At 43.7% G+C, this 17897-nt stretch overlaps 2 protein-coding genes across 8 annotated transcripts in view; one reads left to right on the top strand and one right to left on the bottom strand.

Annotated features, from left to right (window-relative positions):
* ZSWIM8 (zinc finger SWIM-type containing 8) overlaps positions 1-3513 on the top strand; it is an 80448-nt gene extending 76935 nt beyond the window's left edge. For all 3 annotated transcript variants that reach the window (XM_039360038.1, XM_039360037.1, XM_039360040.1), the window contains 2 exons: positions 217-395; positions 1725-3513. In XM_039360038.1, the coding sequence (XP_039215972.1) occupies positions 217-395; positions 1725-1928 (383 nt within the window). In that variant the 3' untranslated portion in view covers positions 1929-3513. The remainder of the gene's footprint in view (positions 1-216; positions 396-1724) is intronic.
* Positions 3514-11039: 7526 nt separating this feature from the next.
* NDST2 (N-deacetylase and N-sulfotransferase 2) overlaps positions 11040-17897 on the bottom strand; it is a 58237-nt gene continuing 51379 nt past the window's right edge. For 3 of the 5 annotated variants that reach the window (XM_039359972.1, XM_039359973.1, XM_039359971.1), the window contains 3 exons: positions 16403-16512; positions 12650-12752; positions 11040-12547 (listed from right to left, as the gene is read on the bottom strand). In XM_039359972.1, coding sequence (XP_039215906.1) covers positions 12422-12547; positions 12650-12752; positions 16403-16512 — 339 coding nt within the window. In that variant the 3' untranslated portion in view covers positions 11040-12421. Of the gene's footprint in view, positions 12548-12649; positions 12753-13622; positions 14500-16398; positions 16513-17897 lie in introns of those variants that run through there. The other 2 variants (XM_039359974.1, XM_039359976.1) reach the window with 2 other exon arrangements.

Raw genomic sequence — 17897 nt, 5'->3', positions numbered from 1 at the left:
TTATTTTTAATTGCCAATGGTTGAAAAATAATTGATAATCGATCTTATCCCCTTTTCTTGGGTACAGTCTCCAAGATAGCTGCTGGTTTTCTTCTCCTTTCAGAAAAGGAACATCTCTGACCCACTCACTCAATCCCTCACTCACTCGAACGCAGGGACTTATTTCCTACGCCTTATATTCACAGTTACTTTCGTAACTGCCTTTCCTCTTCGCAGGGGTGAACTACGTACATCAGTTTTGTGTCGGTGCAGCCAAGGGAGTCTTGAGTCCTTTTGTGCTGCAAGAGATCATCATGGAGTCCCTGCAGAGACTCAACCCTGCCCATGTCCACAACCACTTGCGCACCCCTGCCTTTCACCAGTTGGTGCAGAGGTGCCAGCAGGCGTATATTCAGGTATGGACGGGCTTTCTTCTTAATGGCGAAAGTCGGGAGCCTTATCTAGGAAGCTTCGTTCTTTTGGGAGAACGGAGCAATACGGCTGTTGCGGAACATAATTCAGTGAGATCAGTGGTAAGCAGATTAAGGCAGCAGTTTAATCATGTCGGTCTTCCCCAACCTTCCCATTTTTCTGAAGGACTACCAGACAAGGGACTTTGTGATTCCACCTCTCATTTTGTGGGAAACATTTGGTCAGGCAGTACAGGTTACTTGTTGATTCACTGGGAGACCTTTCTCTTGGCTTTCCTTCTACTTGGCATGTGGCACCCCCTGGATAAGCCCTCTTCAAACTGGGGGGCTTAGCAAGATTGAGTCTCGGTCGTTGTTGGAGGAGCATAACGGGGGGGGGGGACACAGCAGAGGAGTTTAGGCTAGTTAATCCAATTCTGTATTATTGCCAAGAAAACTAGAGGGATACATCCAGGGAAATTACCAGGAGTTGACTTTGTCTTAAAGCAGAGGTCACCAACCTTTTCATGCTGGGATAGGGAGCAGCTGGGAAATTTGTGTGTGCGCGCGTCCGTGAACAGGGCCGCGTGTGAACAGGGTTGCGTGCACCCGCACAGGGCTAGTGGCCCTGTTTGCGCATCGCGCAGGAGCTAGCCGCCACTGCAGCTAGCCCCATGAATATGCGCAAACGGGTCCACGGGCGCTAGTAGGGCCCGGCCCATTAGTGGCCACGGCCCATAGGTTGGGGGACCCCTGTCTTATAGCACTTTTATTCTTCCCTCTCCTAACTCTGCCTGTCACCTCTTTTTCTGAGGTGCGATCTCAGGTGATACAGAACTGTGGTGGCCAAGATCTATCTTTAGATTTCTGCCCACCCATTAATACTTTAGGATTGGTTTGTATGTTTGCCCATTATTTTATCTTCTGCACAAAGTAACTATGAGACTAACTGTACAGTTGGGAGGGACTGGGTCACTTTGAGCATTTTGGAGAAGGGTGAGAGAAACGTAGTGTAAGAAGAAGGACCATTGAACTATTTTGGCATTTATCTATACAATTGGGAACCGTAATAAGTCCATCTAGATTGGGGTGGGCAACTGTGGGCAGCTCCTTCAACCTGTGGGCTTCAAATTCCTAGAATTCCTGAGCCAGCCATACTGTTTTAGGCATTCTGGGAGTTGAAGTCCACAGAAAGGTCATAAAGAGGCCCTAGTTGCTACCACTGATCTAGATTCCTATGGCTTCTCATAGAAGGAAGACACTCTTTGGATTACAAAATGGGTTGTTCCACCAGAAACTGTATTTCATCCCTGTTTTATCTTGGTTTTCCCCAAGTACATCCATCATCGTCTGATCCATCTCACTCCAGCGGACTACGACGACTTTGTGAACGCCATTCGCAGCGCCCGAAGCGCCTTCTGCCTGACTCCTATGGGCATGATGCAGTTCAACGACATCCTTCAGAATCTGAAACGCAGCAAACAGACCAAGGATCTGTGGCAACGGGTCTCTCTGGAAATGACTACGTTTTCACCCTGATGCCCCCCTCTTGCGTCCTTCCTTCTGGGATCTTTTTAATTTTAGTTATTTGGAAACCACTGATCCAATGTATTTCTACCATGACATTCCTTGTCCATGTGGCTGTGGCTGTGTTCTACTTCCCTCTTTCTCTCCTCCCCAGCGAGTGAAGGCAAGGAAACTGTGTTTGTTTGTGTGTGTGTGTGTGTGTGTGAGTGAGTGAGTGAGTGAGAGAGGAGGAGCTGGCTGATCACCGGTCGACAGTTTTTCGTCTTTTTTTCCTGTATAGGGATGTCTTTATAAACGATCATCATTTCTGCCTTTCTCTCTCTCTTGCTGGGCGTGTATGCATGCATGTTAGGGGTAGGATCAAAGCCTGTTTCTTTATAGTATTTATTTTGGCATTTATAAATATGTATACTACTTTCTATACAGTTCTTAAGATTTCAGCCGTTATCGGGCCAGAAGAGGCAAAGAGTTTGCTTTCTGCTCATCCAGGTTTCCTCCATCGCAGTTCCTTCCTACTTCCTGCCACGGTAGAGATGCTCAGCTTCATCCAGCACAGTTTACCTGTTTGGATGGGCAAAGACACCACTGGAAGCATCTGGCCTCCGCAAGTATGGAACTGGCTGGTACGATTTCTTTGCTCTTAGATAAGTGATCTGAGGGCCTCCTCTTCAGACGACATAGGATATGGAATGGCTCCCAAGTTGTACAGTCACGTTCCTTTGGCTGAGATGTTAGCTCTCCTGTAATCGGTTTCTTATTCCTCGTTTCAGTTTCCCGATTAAAACCCTCATTTTTCTTAGACTGACTCTTTGCTCCATATTTCTGTTTTTATCATGCTGACATCTAAAACAAAGAACTTAAAGAGTGCCTTAGAGTAGGAGTTTTGTTTTTTTTTTTTTTTGCAAAGAACTGAAACAGTACTGAAAACCCGGTCTTCTCCCAACGATCTTTGAATCACACAACCTCTCACCACGAAGTAATAAGGAAACTTGGTCTTAAAAGATAGGAAGAGTCTCATTTGCTGCTTGTCCACGAGCAACTGAAATTCAGGCGTGCGTCGCCCTGAAGCTGGAGGTCCCGTTCAGCTCTCATGGTTAGTGGCTTTTGCTAGAACACATAACATTATTAAGTGCTCACGACTTCATCTGGTGGTAGTTTAATCCAGTAAACTTGGTTATGCATTTTGTGAACACATTTTTTTTTTTTTTTGCCGATCACTTTTCCTGGTTCAGCCTAGCTTGGGGGGAGGGGCAGGATTTATTTAATTCATCCAGCTCACGTGGATTTTGTTAACCTTCAATTTCCTCATAGTTATGTCTTACCTGATGTGAACTAGTCAATTATTCAATATATGGGGAATAATCATATTAACTATTTAATTAAATAGGTTAAATTTACATTTAAATAAACTGAAGTGAAATTTAATGTGTCTCGGCCTCAGCCGCTTTTTAGCCCTCAACCAGAAAAACAAAGTTGTGTGCTAGTAACGTTGGACTTCCTCTGATTCTCGAGCATTCTTTAATATTACATGATGCGAGTGTTTCATACTGTTTTTCACGAACTAAATGGGGAAATAAACTTTGCATCTTGAAACTTGTCGAGTTTCTTCCTCAGCTGTCATCTCCTCTCTGCCAAATGATTGGGCATTCTGGTTTGTTTTAATCGTGCAATCGTCGGCGTGGCTGACTTTAAATAGGACTGTTCTATTGAAGCAACAGTGTCTGATCTCAGTTCTTTAGTCCAGTCATGTATTGTTTGATGTCAGCCTGCAAAAAGACTCTTAGAATTCCCTAGCCAGCATGCTGGGAGTTGGAAGTTCTCAAGAGTTCATAGTTGCCGAGGTTGAGAAACAACAGTTTTAGTTCAGTGTCTTGGTGGCAGGTGTGGTGAGAACAGACTTTGAAAGTGCAAGTCAAGACCTGGCATAAATGCTGTGAAGAGGGGATCCGTGCACAAACGCAGAGTGCACAATCTACATCGGGGCTTATGATTGCCTTGAGCTGATAATGCACTGCAAAAACGGGCAAGGATTAAGAATGCCAAACCAGTTTGTGTCAGGGCGTGTTTCCCCACAACACACATTTTAATGTTTGAAACCCATTTTTTTTTTAAAGTTTCCATTTCTGCGAGAGCACCTTTTTTTTAAAAAAAAAATCACCCCCATTCCAAACTTTTTCCTTTTGGGTTTTGAAAAAAATTACATATAATAAATGGCCCTGTAAAGGTGTTAAATTTCTTTGCCCTTAAGGCAGGGGTAAGCAACCTCGGCTCTTTTATGACTCATGGACTTCAACTCCCAGAATTCCTGAGTCAGCATAGCTGACTCAGGAATTCTGGGAGTTGAAGTCCATGAGTCATAAAAGAGCTAAGGTTGCCTACCCCTGCCTTAAGGGGTTGCGGCAGTTAGACGGGGGAGGAGTTGCTTGGAAGTTTCTCTATGCAGAGGACAAGGGGAGGTGAAGGAAGTTCTCCATCACTTTCACGGGAAGAGACGAATGAAAAAGCAGGAATAAATTGGAGGGCAAGAAGGTAGGCAGGTGGGCAGGTGTACCAGGGGATTGCCAGAAGGCTGAAAACCAGTTGTCGCACGGTGGATGATGTGTTTCCACGAGTCCCATTTTGGAATTAGTCCCGATGAATGTCATCTCGATTTGAGTGAGATTCAAAGCCAGGATAGGGGATGTTTATACTTCCAAGCAATAGATCCTTCCTTAAATTGTTATGTTAGTGCAGTGTAGTTCTCTCACATTGCTGTCTTTCCTCTCTTTCCTACGTGATCTTTATTCAGGCTATAATCCCTTGAAAGGTTTGTAAATGCCATTGCATTAGACGCAATTGTTATTAATTGTGGATCTTGTGCATATGGCGGGACAGCTACTGATGCATCCCCACCTCAAGGCCCTATCCTGCCCAAGGAATGGTGCAAAAGCTGCCATCTTAATAAAGGGGAGGGGTTTGTATTACACTTAAGGCTGGAGTTCTGCAAGTTGACAGAGTACAGTAATTAACCGAGTCGTTTCTATGTTAAATAAACCCCTGTAAAAATTAAAAATTAGATACCGTATATTCCGGCGTATAAGGCAACCCGGCGTATAAGACGACCCCTGTCTTCAGCGCCGAGTTGCATGCCTAGAAAGTCGTCTTATACGCCAGAAACTACCGTAATTTCCGGTGTATAAGACCCCCGACTTCGGCGCCGATTTTACCGCTTGCGAAAGTCATCTTATACGCCAGAAAGTACGGTAATTGAAGCAATTGGTCCAGGTTAAATTTTACAGGCAGTAAAAATGCAGCCACATTCAAGGATGTAATTATTGTACTGGTCTAATAAAAGTAACCAGAGACTTGTTGGATAAATCAGAATTGCTGGATACTTTGCCCGATAAGGAGTCACAAAACAGGTCCTGTGTCTTTATAGAAAGCTCAAAGTAACAGGACTTGAGTAACAACTTCTCCACAAAGGGAACTAACTTGTACCGTGATCTGTTTTTTTTGGGTATGCCGTTGAGAACAGCTATAAACCAGGGTGGCCCAGTGGTTAGAATGCAGTATTGCAGGCTAATTCTGATGACTGCTGGCAGTTCAATTCTCGCCAGCTCAAGGTTGACCTCAGCTTTCCATCCTTCCGAGGTCACTAAAATAAGGACCCCCCATTGTTGGGGACAATATGCTGACTCTAAACTGATTAGAGAGGGCTGTAAAACGGTATATAAGGCTAAGGGCTACTTCTATTGCTATTGGATGTTAAAATATTCTGATGTTATTGCTGTTTGGAATTTAAGGACAGTTATTTAATTTAAATATCTTGCCAGCCTAACAAAAGGGACTTGATTACTCAGGAACAAGTGAATAAACACACTTCAGCTAAATAAAGCTTTAATGCCGTTGGGGTGTGCGCTACCCCTGGCAAGGTAGAAGGGTTATATGACTGAAACTGACTTTTGTGTATTTTGCATTTAAGTAGAGCTATGAAAAAGCATGGCCAGATATTTCAAGATTTTGAATCACTCCGTTATTCACCATTTGGTTGGCCAGGTAAGCACTCTAGACCACTTTGCAAGCATCAAGGTCTTAATTTTAACGTAACTGAGTGCTTAGAGCTCATTTTGGTCTGATGGATGTTTATGACAGAAGCATTAGCTCACTGATGGCAATGTGTCTACTGGCTACTCACAGGATGATGCGCTAAGGAACATTTTTTCCGCCAGAAGAGGGTTGCTGTTCCAACTGAACAACGGGGAACTAAAATATCACACTGCCCCTGGGATTTTTTTCAGTAGTCTTGCATATTATAACATTATTTTTGTGGAGTTTGTGCATTAACAGAAGTAGCTACCTATTGTGTGTTTTTTTTTTTATTCTGTTGTTTTGGAAATGAGATCAAATACAAACTTGAAGTAAATAAAAATGGCACTGAGCTTAGTTAATAAATAAGCCCCAAAGTCTCATAGATCTTGGCTTGGAAAGACAGTTTTTTCAGCCAGGAGCTGCAGTGGAGTATCTAGCTTTAACCACCCTATTCATCTGACAGAATATGCTCTAAATTAACCCAAATACAGTTGACAATTTATGTACACGTTTGGCATAAAATGGATTAGGCTGAAGAAGCTTATGGGACAGTAGGCAGTTCTTGGTTGCCTTTTTTGTTGCCTTCAATTCCAGTACTTCGTATTTGTATAGTATGATTGGTGTAGATAAACAGGCAAGCTGTTTAGGGATATACCATTCTATAAGGGACTATAGCAGTGATAAAATCGCTGCCTTCAGGTTTTTCCAAGCTTAAATTGTATAACAAACCCGTTAGAATAGGGATCCAACACCCAGATGTGATCATTCTCCCCATAAGGACTTCCTTGATATCTGTCCAAAAGACCATGTTCATAAGTTCAACCGTGTTTCCTTACAATTAAATGGTGTATAACCATCATTAAATCATTATTTCACAGTTGCTGTATTCTAATACGTCTAGTGATTCTTGAAGGCAAAGTTTTGTCTGATCCTTTAATATTATATTTGGCTGCTGTATTGGGCGTCTATATTCCAGTATTTGATTGCTAATTTTATTGCACTCAGTGATTAATAGATCTACACAGGCGTCTATCAGGGGAGTTGATAAGGACAGCAATGATTCTCAGCTATGGAAGAAGAGCTGCACTTTGTTCGGGGACTACCTTGGTATCAAAATAATTGGCATCTTTCTCAAACATGAAGTCTGTGCTGGCATTAGAAGGGAGGGGGAAGAATTTTATGCTCCTGTCAAGTTGAGCAAATCAGGAAAAAAAATAAGGGAAATCATAATTTTATTGCACCCAACCTTCAATAGGTCTATGCGGGCTTTTGCAACATGTTTCCTTGTGTTCCTTCCAGAACCCTCAGGTAGTCTCTTAGTAGTTTTAGCAAAACTTTAATCAGCTTTTCAAACCAAAGGCAGTTTGCCCACTGAAATGTCACCGAAAGAAGCATCCCTCATAGTGGTGATTTCAGTATCTAGGCCAGTGTTTCTCAACCTTGACAATTTTAAGGCATGTGGACTTTAACTCCCAGAATTCCACAGCCAGCATTGCTGGCTGTGGAATTCTGGGAGTTGAAGTCCACATGCCTTAAAATTGTCAAGGTTGAGAAACACTGATCTAGGCAGCTGGGCCTTGTGAATGGATCTTTCTTATCTACAGTAGTGGCCAAAATTGTGGAAACCTGTTGGGAAAAGTGTATTTTTGAGGTTTGATGGCTAATAGCACCACTTTTTTTTTTTTGGAGTAGTACCATAAAATTATATATCAATGGAAAGTTAATTGAATCAAGAATGTAATGCAACATAGTTTGTTCAATTATCTCTACTGTATTCTGTGAAAATAGCCAAATAACCAGAAAAAGGAAGCACAACTTGCTTAGGTTGATATCAGGGAGCTTTCCTTCATCTGATTGTAGCCAATGAGCACGAGTGTTTAGAGACCCAATCGGGTGTCATCTTGTTTTGGAAATGAGCCAATCAGATGACAGTTAGGATTCAGTTATTGATGTCATGTATTGAAGTTGAGAGGAGGACATTTGTGAGTGTTTTATGTGATCGCTATCAAGTTGGTTGGTTTTTTTAGTGAGCTTGTAAAACGTAATAAAATTAAAGTAATGATGCAAAGAGTTGACTGGCTGCCCAGAAAGCGATGTAAAATAGTATTATGAAGTGAACAAGGCTACAGTTATAAAGAAATTAGAAGAAAAATGGGTGGAAACTTAACCAAAGGTGGCATTTCTACTGTACACTTTTCCCAAAAGGTTTCCACAATTTTGGCCACTACTGTAACTGTGTAAAGAGATAAAGTTATGCCGGTGGAAGAGAATGTATGTAGGTTGAACTGTGGAGTCCTTGGTGTTCTCAAAGCCTGGTTGTTTGCTTGCAGATATTTCGTTTACTGGCTAGCTAGGCAGTTAATCAGTGCTAGTGAGTGTGTGGTTTATAAACAGTAAGATAAAGCTGATGTTAAGGAAGTGAACATACATCCTCTCCATTAGCCAACACCCAGATAAGCAGGGATTAACACCAGGCAAACAATCCAGCAGAAAACAATAATTAAGGAACTACCAAGGAGAAAACCCCACCCCCGCCAACACTGGCAGGGCAAGCTACTGTATAAAGATGAAATCTCACACTCCCTAGCACTGATGTCTAGTCGGGTAATGAAACATCTGCAAGCAGCTAAGCATGCAAGCTCAGTGAGCATCAAGGACTCCGTAAAATTATCCATTACACGAATGTTTCTTTTCTCCTATAAATTGTGACAGATGTTTTGTCACAGAACCTCACTGTCTTAGATCCAGTTATTGAGTTTCTGCCACGTATTGCCTAGCTTTCTGGCAAAGCCTGTATCCTTTTCCATAAACAGTTCCAACCCTTTCCATTATACCTTGAAACTGTTCGTCTTGTCCTACAGTATATGGGGCCGTTCTTGTCTAAATAGATTACTTGTCTAAATAGATAGTGCTGTTTGCTTTTCTTACATTCTGCCAGTTGGAACTGCCAATTTTCCAAGGAATATACCTGTGTTTCTCCGAAAATAAGACTGGATCTTATTTTTTTTGGGGGGGAAGACCCATTAGGGCTTATTTTGGGGGGATGTCTGACTTTGTGGCCGGCCGCCCATTCCATCCCAACTGGTTGCTTGCAGTCGCAATGGGGTAAGAGGCTGCACAGCACGCTGGTGCCACAAGGTGAGGCAAGGTGGGGGGGCGGTAGAGCTGCCCCACGCGCCCCACACCCACTTACCTCTGGGCCCTGCAGCTAGGCCACTCCCACTCGGTGACCTCCTGCCCATTCAATGATCTGGCTGCTCACCTGCCTCTTCCCTTTCACTCCCCTTCCGAGCCGGACTGCCATGCTATGGAAAATGGGTGGAGGAGGTTCGGTCGCCTTACCTGGTCCCCACGTCCGCTGCTGGAGGGGCTTTCTTTGGTATCGCTGGCCCCGCCCTGCAGATCACCTGCCCGCCAGCAGCAGAAACCTCCTCTGCCTGCCGCTTGGGTCCTGCAGCACTGCATCAGACTAAAAAATCATACTGAGGCTTATTTTTCTGGGTGGGTCTTATTTTGAGGAAACACGGTACTTCTCCGGGACATCTGCAAAATGACTCTCATCCAAGCTAAACATAATAATAATTAAGCTTATGACTGGATAGATGTCAAGTCCAGAACAGAACTGTGGTTTCCAGAGATCTACCTGACTCATCTTTCTAGTCTACTTCAGGTAAGCTTTTTATTTGCCATTAATCCGAGACCCAAAGATCACAAAGAACTTGCCTACAACAGTAGCTATTCAAGCTGTTATTCTGTTTAAGCCTCATTCTAAAAATCCTGTTTTCAGATTTGTACAGGTCTGAATGCAGCTGCTTTTTCCGCGAATGATAAAAATGAGAACATTGGAAGACTGCTCAGCCCTTCCTCCAGGCACTTGAAATCATGTGTAAAAAAAGAACAGGCAATCCAGGTCACTGTAAATTGCAGATCAAGTGTTCCCAGTCAGTTCTGGTTGAGTGATGGGAGAAACCTTCCTAAAAGCAGCACAATGGTGGAATCCAGAAATTAGACAGGTTTTTGCCTCGTTTTGCTGCTGCAAATATGGGGGGCTGTCCAGCGCAGACTACAAAATTCCAACCTCCTCTTATTTTTACAATAATAATATGAAATAGAAATCATTTATCTTTGATGACTACCACACTTACCCATGACATTTGACTAGGCCAGGGGTAGGCCACCTTGGCTCTTTTATGACTCCTGGACTTCAACTCCCAGAATTCCTGAGCCAGCCACGCTGAGGGGACAGGGAGAGGTTTCCAAGCTGAGCCATGCTGGCTCAGGAATTCTGGGAGTTGAAGTCCACAAGTCATAAAAGAGCCAAGGTGGCCTACCCCTGGACTAGGACATTCCAATTAACATTTATACTAGCCATTCTGGAAATGTCTTTTGATTTCTTTGAAAGAGCAGGTGCCTTGCAGGGAATGGCAAAAAGGCATCAGGACTCTTTCAGGCAGCTGTCCCCTTTCCAGAAATGCTGCAGCTGAATCCCAGGAAAAGGCCTACGTTGTTGAAGTGTGATTTTGAAAGGCTTCAAAGGAGCTGTCTGCGATTCTTAAGTGCTGAACGTCACAATGTGGACTTGGCCTCTTTTGCAATTAGTTTTACACCCATTTTTTCTCCTGTAACGTTCGCCGGCTTGAGCTGAATACTTGTGTGTACCTTTCCACCTCTCGTGTATCCTTGACCTTCTACTTCACTCCTTGTTTAGACGTTTCTTGTCTTGGAATTCACAGGGGCCTAGCTGTAGGCGGTTAAGTATTGAATCTCTTAGCAGATCCCAGTCAGGCTTAAAAGTCTTAAAAACGTCTGACACTTCCAATTGGCCTCATGCTTTCCCTCCAGAAAATACAAGTTCCTTACCTTATTGATCAGATTCTTTTGAGATTATCTAGTCTCAAATTGTACTGATTTCTAGTTTCATTTTGAGCCAGTTTTTTTACAATCCAGTGTGGAGAGAATCTCCATGGCTGCATGTATAATCAGAGCTGTTCGGTCAGGGAAAAAAGGGTTAGCACAACTTGAACATCTCCGTCTAGCAAGAAATAAAGCAGTTCATTTATTCATCCAAATGCTATGTCTAATGTTTATTTAGACATTCTGCTCAGCTGCAAGAGCCAAGAATTTATTTGTATCATTCAATGTGAATGACAATATACATGAATCCAGTGCAGGAAAGAACAGCACTTGTCTTCTTTCTTCAGCCACAGGGTTTTTAGGTTGGTGGGTTACATTTTTGTTTTTGATTACACAACATTTCCTGCTGCTTGGAGACACATTGAATGAAATATTATAAAGTCCACGTTATATATTTACAGACAATGGTAAATTCACAATTAAAAACGCACAACTAAGGCTCAATGCGAAAGCTTGGTTGAAATCACTTTCCTCCCTGGTTCCACGAATGCACCAAGTTACAGATGTTGCCCCAAGGTGTCTCCCTGTCTTAAGTCAACAGCTGTGCGTTTCCAGTGAGCTCAGCACTGGTTTTCTTAGGAGTTGCTGGACCCCAGACATAAGGCATGTTTGAGAGATGGGTCAGAACCTGCTTTGTACTCAAGATAGTGGTAGCAAGGCAGAAGATAAAACAGGAATAGATTCTACAAGGAAACGGAGACTCACCTGAAGCAAAATTGAGAATTTTTTGGTACCAATTCTATTCCCTCTCAATCATAATCTCCCGGCTGTGCTCAGAAAGGAAACTACTAACAACTAAATGCAGAAGAAAAATCCATGCAGCGGGCATCAGGGGACAACTTTTCATTCCAGATGAAGATAAGTTTCTTGCAGTGGCTGAATGGAGCCCCTCAGATTTCTCTCCCATTTTTTACTTGTCACAAACCCACTTTCTGAAAACGTCTGGACCATCCTAGTGACGTCACCTGTTTTGTCTCCCTGACCCCACCCCACCCCCGGAGTAGAAATAATGAAAGAACTAAAATGGACTTAAGAAAATGCCATTTGATGCCTGACCTAAGACCTGTGGAAACGCCACCCCAATACGTAACAGAGTTGTCACAAACAGTTAAGACATTCACTTGCTAGTTTCCTGAGCATTTTGGACATTAACAAGAAATGTCACAGTAGCCAACCACATTTGCATGTTTCCGCTCCTTTGAGATGCTACTTTCAAGCTTCCTTTGCATCTGGGAATTACGGGCTACACGCATTCCTATGTTAGTGACTGTGTCGAATTTGGGAACAACGGGCAACTGGTGCAGTTTATCTTGTGCAATGACGGCCTGAAGGTGTTTCTCAGCTGAGTCAAACCATAAAAAGGTGCATGGTTCACCCACAGACAGCACGCTTCCTCCTCCCTCTCTGAGTGATTCAAGGAAAGTTGGCAGTGGTTATGTGCGTGTGAGTGTGTTCACACAGATGTGTCCTTCCCGAGGGCTCCCACTTTATGTTTGGCAGTCTTGGTGGTGGAGATCTGGGCTTCAGCTCCAGCTTGAATTCTGCAGCTCCTCCCGGAGCCATGTGGGAAGAGGCTGCCTCAGGGTGTTCAGCAACTTGGATAATTCAGTGTTGTGCTCATGGTAGAAATCTGCCAGGAACATGCGGGACTGCGGGGGGGTCCCAAAAAGAGAGGAGCTGTTAATGAAAGGCCACTTGCAACTTTTTTTCTCTCAATTATAACAGACATGCAGGAGTTCTGTGTAGCTTACCGAGGAATCCATCTCTGGATACTTTCTCCCTTTACTCTTCCCCAGGCATTTAGTCTTTCCTCCCTCGAGCAGCTGGCACCAAAATCCCTTTGTGTCATCGTACCTGAAAGGGGAACGTATTTTATATGGTCCTTTGATACACACCTGTGCTTTAATCGAGAGCAGTGGTTCTCAACCTTTTTAATGCCGCGACCCCCAACCGGTCGTAAGTCTAGGACTAAACCAGTCGTAAGTCAAGGACTACCCAACCAATCGTTAAGTTTTCCCTGCCCGGGAGCACCGCGCATGTGTGGTACCGCCCCCTGCGCCGGCCGAGGTGTAGCTGGCAAGCGACAGAGACGGAGCAGGCCGACCACCAGCTGGGCCACCAGCTGGCCCAGCCCCAGGGAGGTAAGGCACCCGCCGGAAAAGGGGAAAAAAATGGCAGACAGCCTTACTTGGCGACCCCCGTGAAATGGTCGATCGACCCCAAATGGGGTCGTGACCCATAGGTTGAGAACCGCTGATCTAGAGTGTGGTGAAGGTTAACTAAACACCTTCCTAATTTTCCCTTCCTTTCAGTGCCTAGAAATGATCTGTCTGGGCAATGATCTTGCTATCTCTCAGAGGGGGGGAAAAAAAGCCATCACCAGCTTTACATCCCAGGAAGTAGAATGAAACACAACTGATCTCCTACATTTCAGGCTGGCTCTGGATAATCTGTGTCCTTGCGGGTCAAGGATACGCTCTTGAATCTGGTAGCGGAATCTGGTGCGGGAGGGATTCTGTGGCTCTCCAAGGCTAGGCAGGGACTGAGCTGTCCCCTTTGGCAAGAAGCTCTGCAAGATCTAATCTGATCCCTGCCTATGGAGACAGAGGAAAGAAGTCCGCCCTGGGAATCCTGGCTCTTTACAAGAATCCTCCTAGGCTCTCTGTCCTTGGTACAGTTTACTTATTGAAATTAATTTGTGCGTTCTTCTTGTCTTATTCACGGCAGCTTAAATAAAAGCATCAAAGCAAAAGCAACAATTTCAGAAGAATGAAAGCAGCAGGAAATGCATATGAAAGTGGTGTCGGCAACCTAGAACATAACAAAGGCAGCACTATATAAACCTCTGCATTTATGCTAGCAAGAATTGCACCGGGGTGGGTAGCTTCTATCTACAGACTCCTTTCTTGGTGCCAGCTAGCCTGTCCAACTTGTCTTCTTTCCTTGAATTAAAATAAACGGGAATGGCATGCTGCAAAATAAGGAGACAAAATAAGAGGACTCTTGAGTTCTAGAGGCATTCTTGAAAAATAAGTGTGTGTGTGTGTGTGTGTGTGTGTGTGTGTGTGTGTGTGTGTGTGTGTGTGTGTGAAGGATGAAACATGGGCAGCTACATGCCTCTGCGTTTCAACTTGCATTTAAACAAGAGGGGGAGGTGTTACCTTCGAGTGGGTTAGATGGAGAAATGAAACTTCTACGATTCCATTGAAGAGCCTGAAACCCATTCAAGGACACCATAACTGGTGTGGATTTGAAGCAGACGGTTCCCATAACAAAATGAACTTGTTTATATGGACTACGTAAGATGTTAGGGATTTGGCTGGGAAAATTATTGTTTTAAGTCTTTGATTTGATGTTGGAACCTCAAGAGTTAATTTGGCTTCGACATTACCATGCAGTGTATTCAACAAGCAGTAAGGTTTTCGGAAAATGAATCAACCTGGAGTTTTATTTGGATTCTCGAGCTGGATGTTGACATTGGGTGTGGGTGTGGGTGTGGAGGGGTGTATCTGGAAGTTGAGTCATGGCAACTGGATTTATTTTCTTGTTGGTTTGAGACGGTTTGCTGCCCATCCAAGCAGCTTCTCCAGTCAGAACAAGCCTGCAATTTGGGGAAGAAACCCTGAGGTTAGTGCAGGAATACCCCTAAGAATGTTAGGAGTTGGTACAGTCCAACAACTTTTTGCCTACTCAGATTCCCCTAATCCAGGGTTAGGCAACCTTGGCTCTTTCATGGACTTCAATTCCCAGAATTCCTGAGCCAGCCATGCTGAAGGGAAAGGGAGAGGTTTCCAAGCTGAGCCAAGCTGGCTCAGAAATTCTGGGAATTGAAGTCCACGAGTCATAAAAGAGCCAAGGTGGCCTACCCCTGCCCTAATCAATTTGTTCAGATTGAAGAAGCTGCTCAGATGGGCAGCAAAATGTCTCAAACCAATAAGAAAATTAGCCCAGTTGCCATGACTCAATTTGCAGACAGTTCTACTTGGATGACTGAGAATCTTCACTGACAAGAGGGGAGGAAAAAGGCCAAATGGGGGGATGTGCTGGTGAGCCATCAGGATTAATGCAGACCCAGCTCACCCTCTGCTCTCGGGGAAAAGGCCCTTTTTATGTCTGGCTCTCCCTCCAGCCTCTGCCCATCATTTCCAGGCAAGAACTCCAAGGCCGCATTTGGGAGAAGAGCACCTCTCTGTCTCACCCTTTCAAAATTCCCGGCATGTCCACTGGCCTTGAGAGACTGCCCACTCTAGCTTCCTCCATGCAGACACTTACTGAAAATAGACTGAATTTTTTAAAAAGTGGCTTTCATGTCCACTGGCCTTGAGAGACTGCCCACTCTAGCTTCCTCCATGCAGACCCTTACTGAAAATAGAGTGAATTTTTTTAAAAAAGTGCCTTTCAAAGCTGTAATCACGGGGATGATTATTTTTATTCCGTAAGTCCCCTTTGATTGTAAACTGAAATCTGATTCGGAGATCCCTAGAAGATGGCAACAAGCTCGGATGCTGTTTGACTGCCTCTAGCACCATCCCATGCCATCGAACCTGGTTTGATGAGACTACAAAGAGGGCAGCGAGTTGTCTACCCTGCCAGGCCTTCACAAACAAGTTCAGACTGAGCCGAGGTGGCGCAGCAGTTAGAGTGCAGTACTGCAGGCCACTTTAGCTGACTGTGTTCAGCAGGTCAGCGGTTCAAATCTCACCGGCTCAAGGTTGACTCAGCCTTCCATCCTTCCGGGGGAGGTAAAATGAGGACCCAGATTGTTGGGGGCAATGTAAATATATATATATATACATTGCTTACTGGTGTACACCGCTTAGAGAGTGCTTGCACTTAAAGCGGTATATAAGTCTCATAAATAAATAAATAAGTGGGAGCAATAATTAACAAGCTCCTGGGCTTCACATCCTGTTTCTCATTAGGTGGAAATGGGAAGAAGTGATCAAACAAACCAGACATTCTGTGAAAGGAAGGGATTGTCTGACCACCTCCCCATTTAATACTTTGTTGACCTAGACGTGCTGTGTTTAAACCAGGTCATACAGGGAAGTTTAACGAAGAGAAGGACAAGGGGGGACATGATAACAGTATTCCAATATCTCAGGGGCTGCCATAAAGAAGAGGGAATTAAGCTATTTTCCAAAGCACCTGAAGGCAGGACAAGAAGCAACGGGTGGAAACTAATCAAGGAGAGAAGCAACCTAGAACTAAGGAGAAACTTCCTGACAGTGAGAACAATTACTCAGTGGAACAGCTTGCCTCCAGAAGCAGTAAACGCTCCAACACTGGAAGTTTTTAAGAAGAGACTGGACAGCCATTTGTCCGAAATGGTGTAGGGTTTCCTGCCTGAGCAGGGGGTTGGACTAGATAACCTCCAAGGTCCCTTCCAACTTTACTACTATTACTATTACTAAATGAGCTCATAAGCAGCTGTCACACAAATGTATACGTCTTTGCAATAGTTTCAAGGTGAAAGTGCCTTCGGGCAAATGGAGAATCCTTACTTTAGTGCTTGTGTGTAGTTGAGCAGTGGTGTAATTCCCAGAAACCGTTGAATGTTGTCCATGATGGAAAAGGGGCTGTGTCGGAGCTCCTGCCCATCAACTATCAGAATCTAAACGGAAGGAGAAATGGCCAAAGTTCAGGGTAAATCTAACCGACCTTTGCATCCATGAAAGAAACTTTTCGTACAATTTGTAATCCTGCCAGACTGCGACCTTCAATGTTCTTTACCGAAGTCCTATCGGTAGATAAGGAGATTTCGATTTGACAAACAACCCCCAAGCAGGGTCCAGCGTTGTGCCCTTGCTGTTGCCCATTGAGCCAACATTTGCTGTGTTTATTGAAAAAGGATGTGAAGATGTAGGCTCGGTAAAAGTTCTTTTAACAGGAACAGTGATACCTGTTGGTTAACTTTGCATGCTAGCTTCAAAGTATTTTGGCTTTTTTACTGAACGACTTCAACTACTGATATTTTCGGGCTGCCCTGCATGGGAGCTGCTGCAAGGATTTCACAGCCCCTCCCACCCCTTCATGAGGAGTGACAGGAAGACTTTTCTGGAAGTCTGCAGAAGTCTCTTGATTGGGGCGGGATTCCTTTTCACAAACCTGCATCAGGATGAGAATATACAGTAGTGGCCAAAATTGTGGAAACCTTTTGGGAAAAGTGTATTTTTGAGGTCTGATGGCTAATAACACCACTTTTTGGGGGGGAGTAGTACCATAAAATTATATTTCAATGGAAAGATAATTTAATCAAGAACGTAATGCAACATAGTTTGTTCAATTATCTGTACTGTATTCTATGAAAAGCTATAGGCAAATGACCAGAAAAAGGAAGCACAACTTGCTTAGGGTGATCTCAGGTAGTTTTTCTTCATCTGATGTTAGCCAAGTAGCATGAGTGTTTAGAGACCCAATCAGGTGTCATCTTGTTTTGGCAATGAGCCAATCAGATCACAGTAGGATTCAGTTATTGATGTCCTGTATTGAAGCTGAGAGGAGGACATTTGTTAGTGTGTTATGTGATCCCTATTGGGTTTTTTTTTTGTGTCCTTTCATTTAGTGAACTTGTAAAACGTAATAAAATTAAAGTCATGGTGCAAAGAGTTGACTGGTTGCCCAGAAAGCGATGTAAAATAGTATTATGAAGTGAACAAGGCTACAGTTATAAAGAAATTAGAAAAAAAATTGATGGAAATTTAACCAAAGGTGGCATTTCTACTGTACACTTTTCCCAAAAGTTTTCCACAATTTTGGCCACTACTGTATAGGTCTGTATTTCTGCATAGGGGAGGGTCCCTCAAGTGCCCCACTGGCTGTAATCTCATTAACTGGAAGAGCCAACTCAATTGATCCCTTCAGGAGAACTGCTCATTGTTGGCCTTCACAACCTTTTTCCAACAGAAAAAATAACTTGGCTCAATGTGTTCAAATAAAGACACGGCAAACTCTGGGAGTTATTTGCTTCATAAACGACTCACTTTATGTTTTAATAGG

The sequence above is a fragment of the Crotalus tigris genome, unplaced genomic scaffold (genome assembly GCF_016545835.1).
Source record: "Crotalus tigris isolate CLP2741 ecotype Arizona unplaced genomic scaffold, ASM1654583v1 scf7180000019147.1630427, whole genome shotgun sequence".
Taxonomy (NCBI): domain Eukaryota; kingdom Metazoa; phylum Chordata; class Lepidosauria; order Squamata; family Viperidae; genus Crotalus; species Crotalus tigris.
Note: the sequence above shows the minus strand (reverse complement) of the source record. Positions and strands in the feature narration are given on the sequence as shown.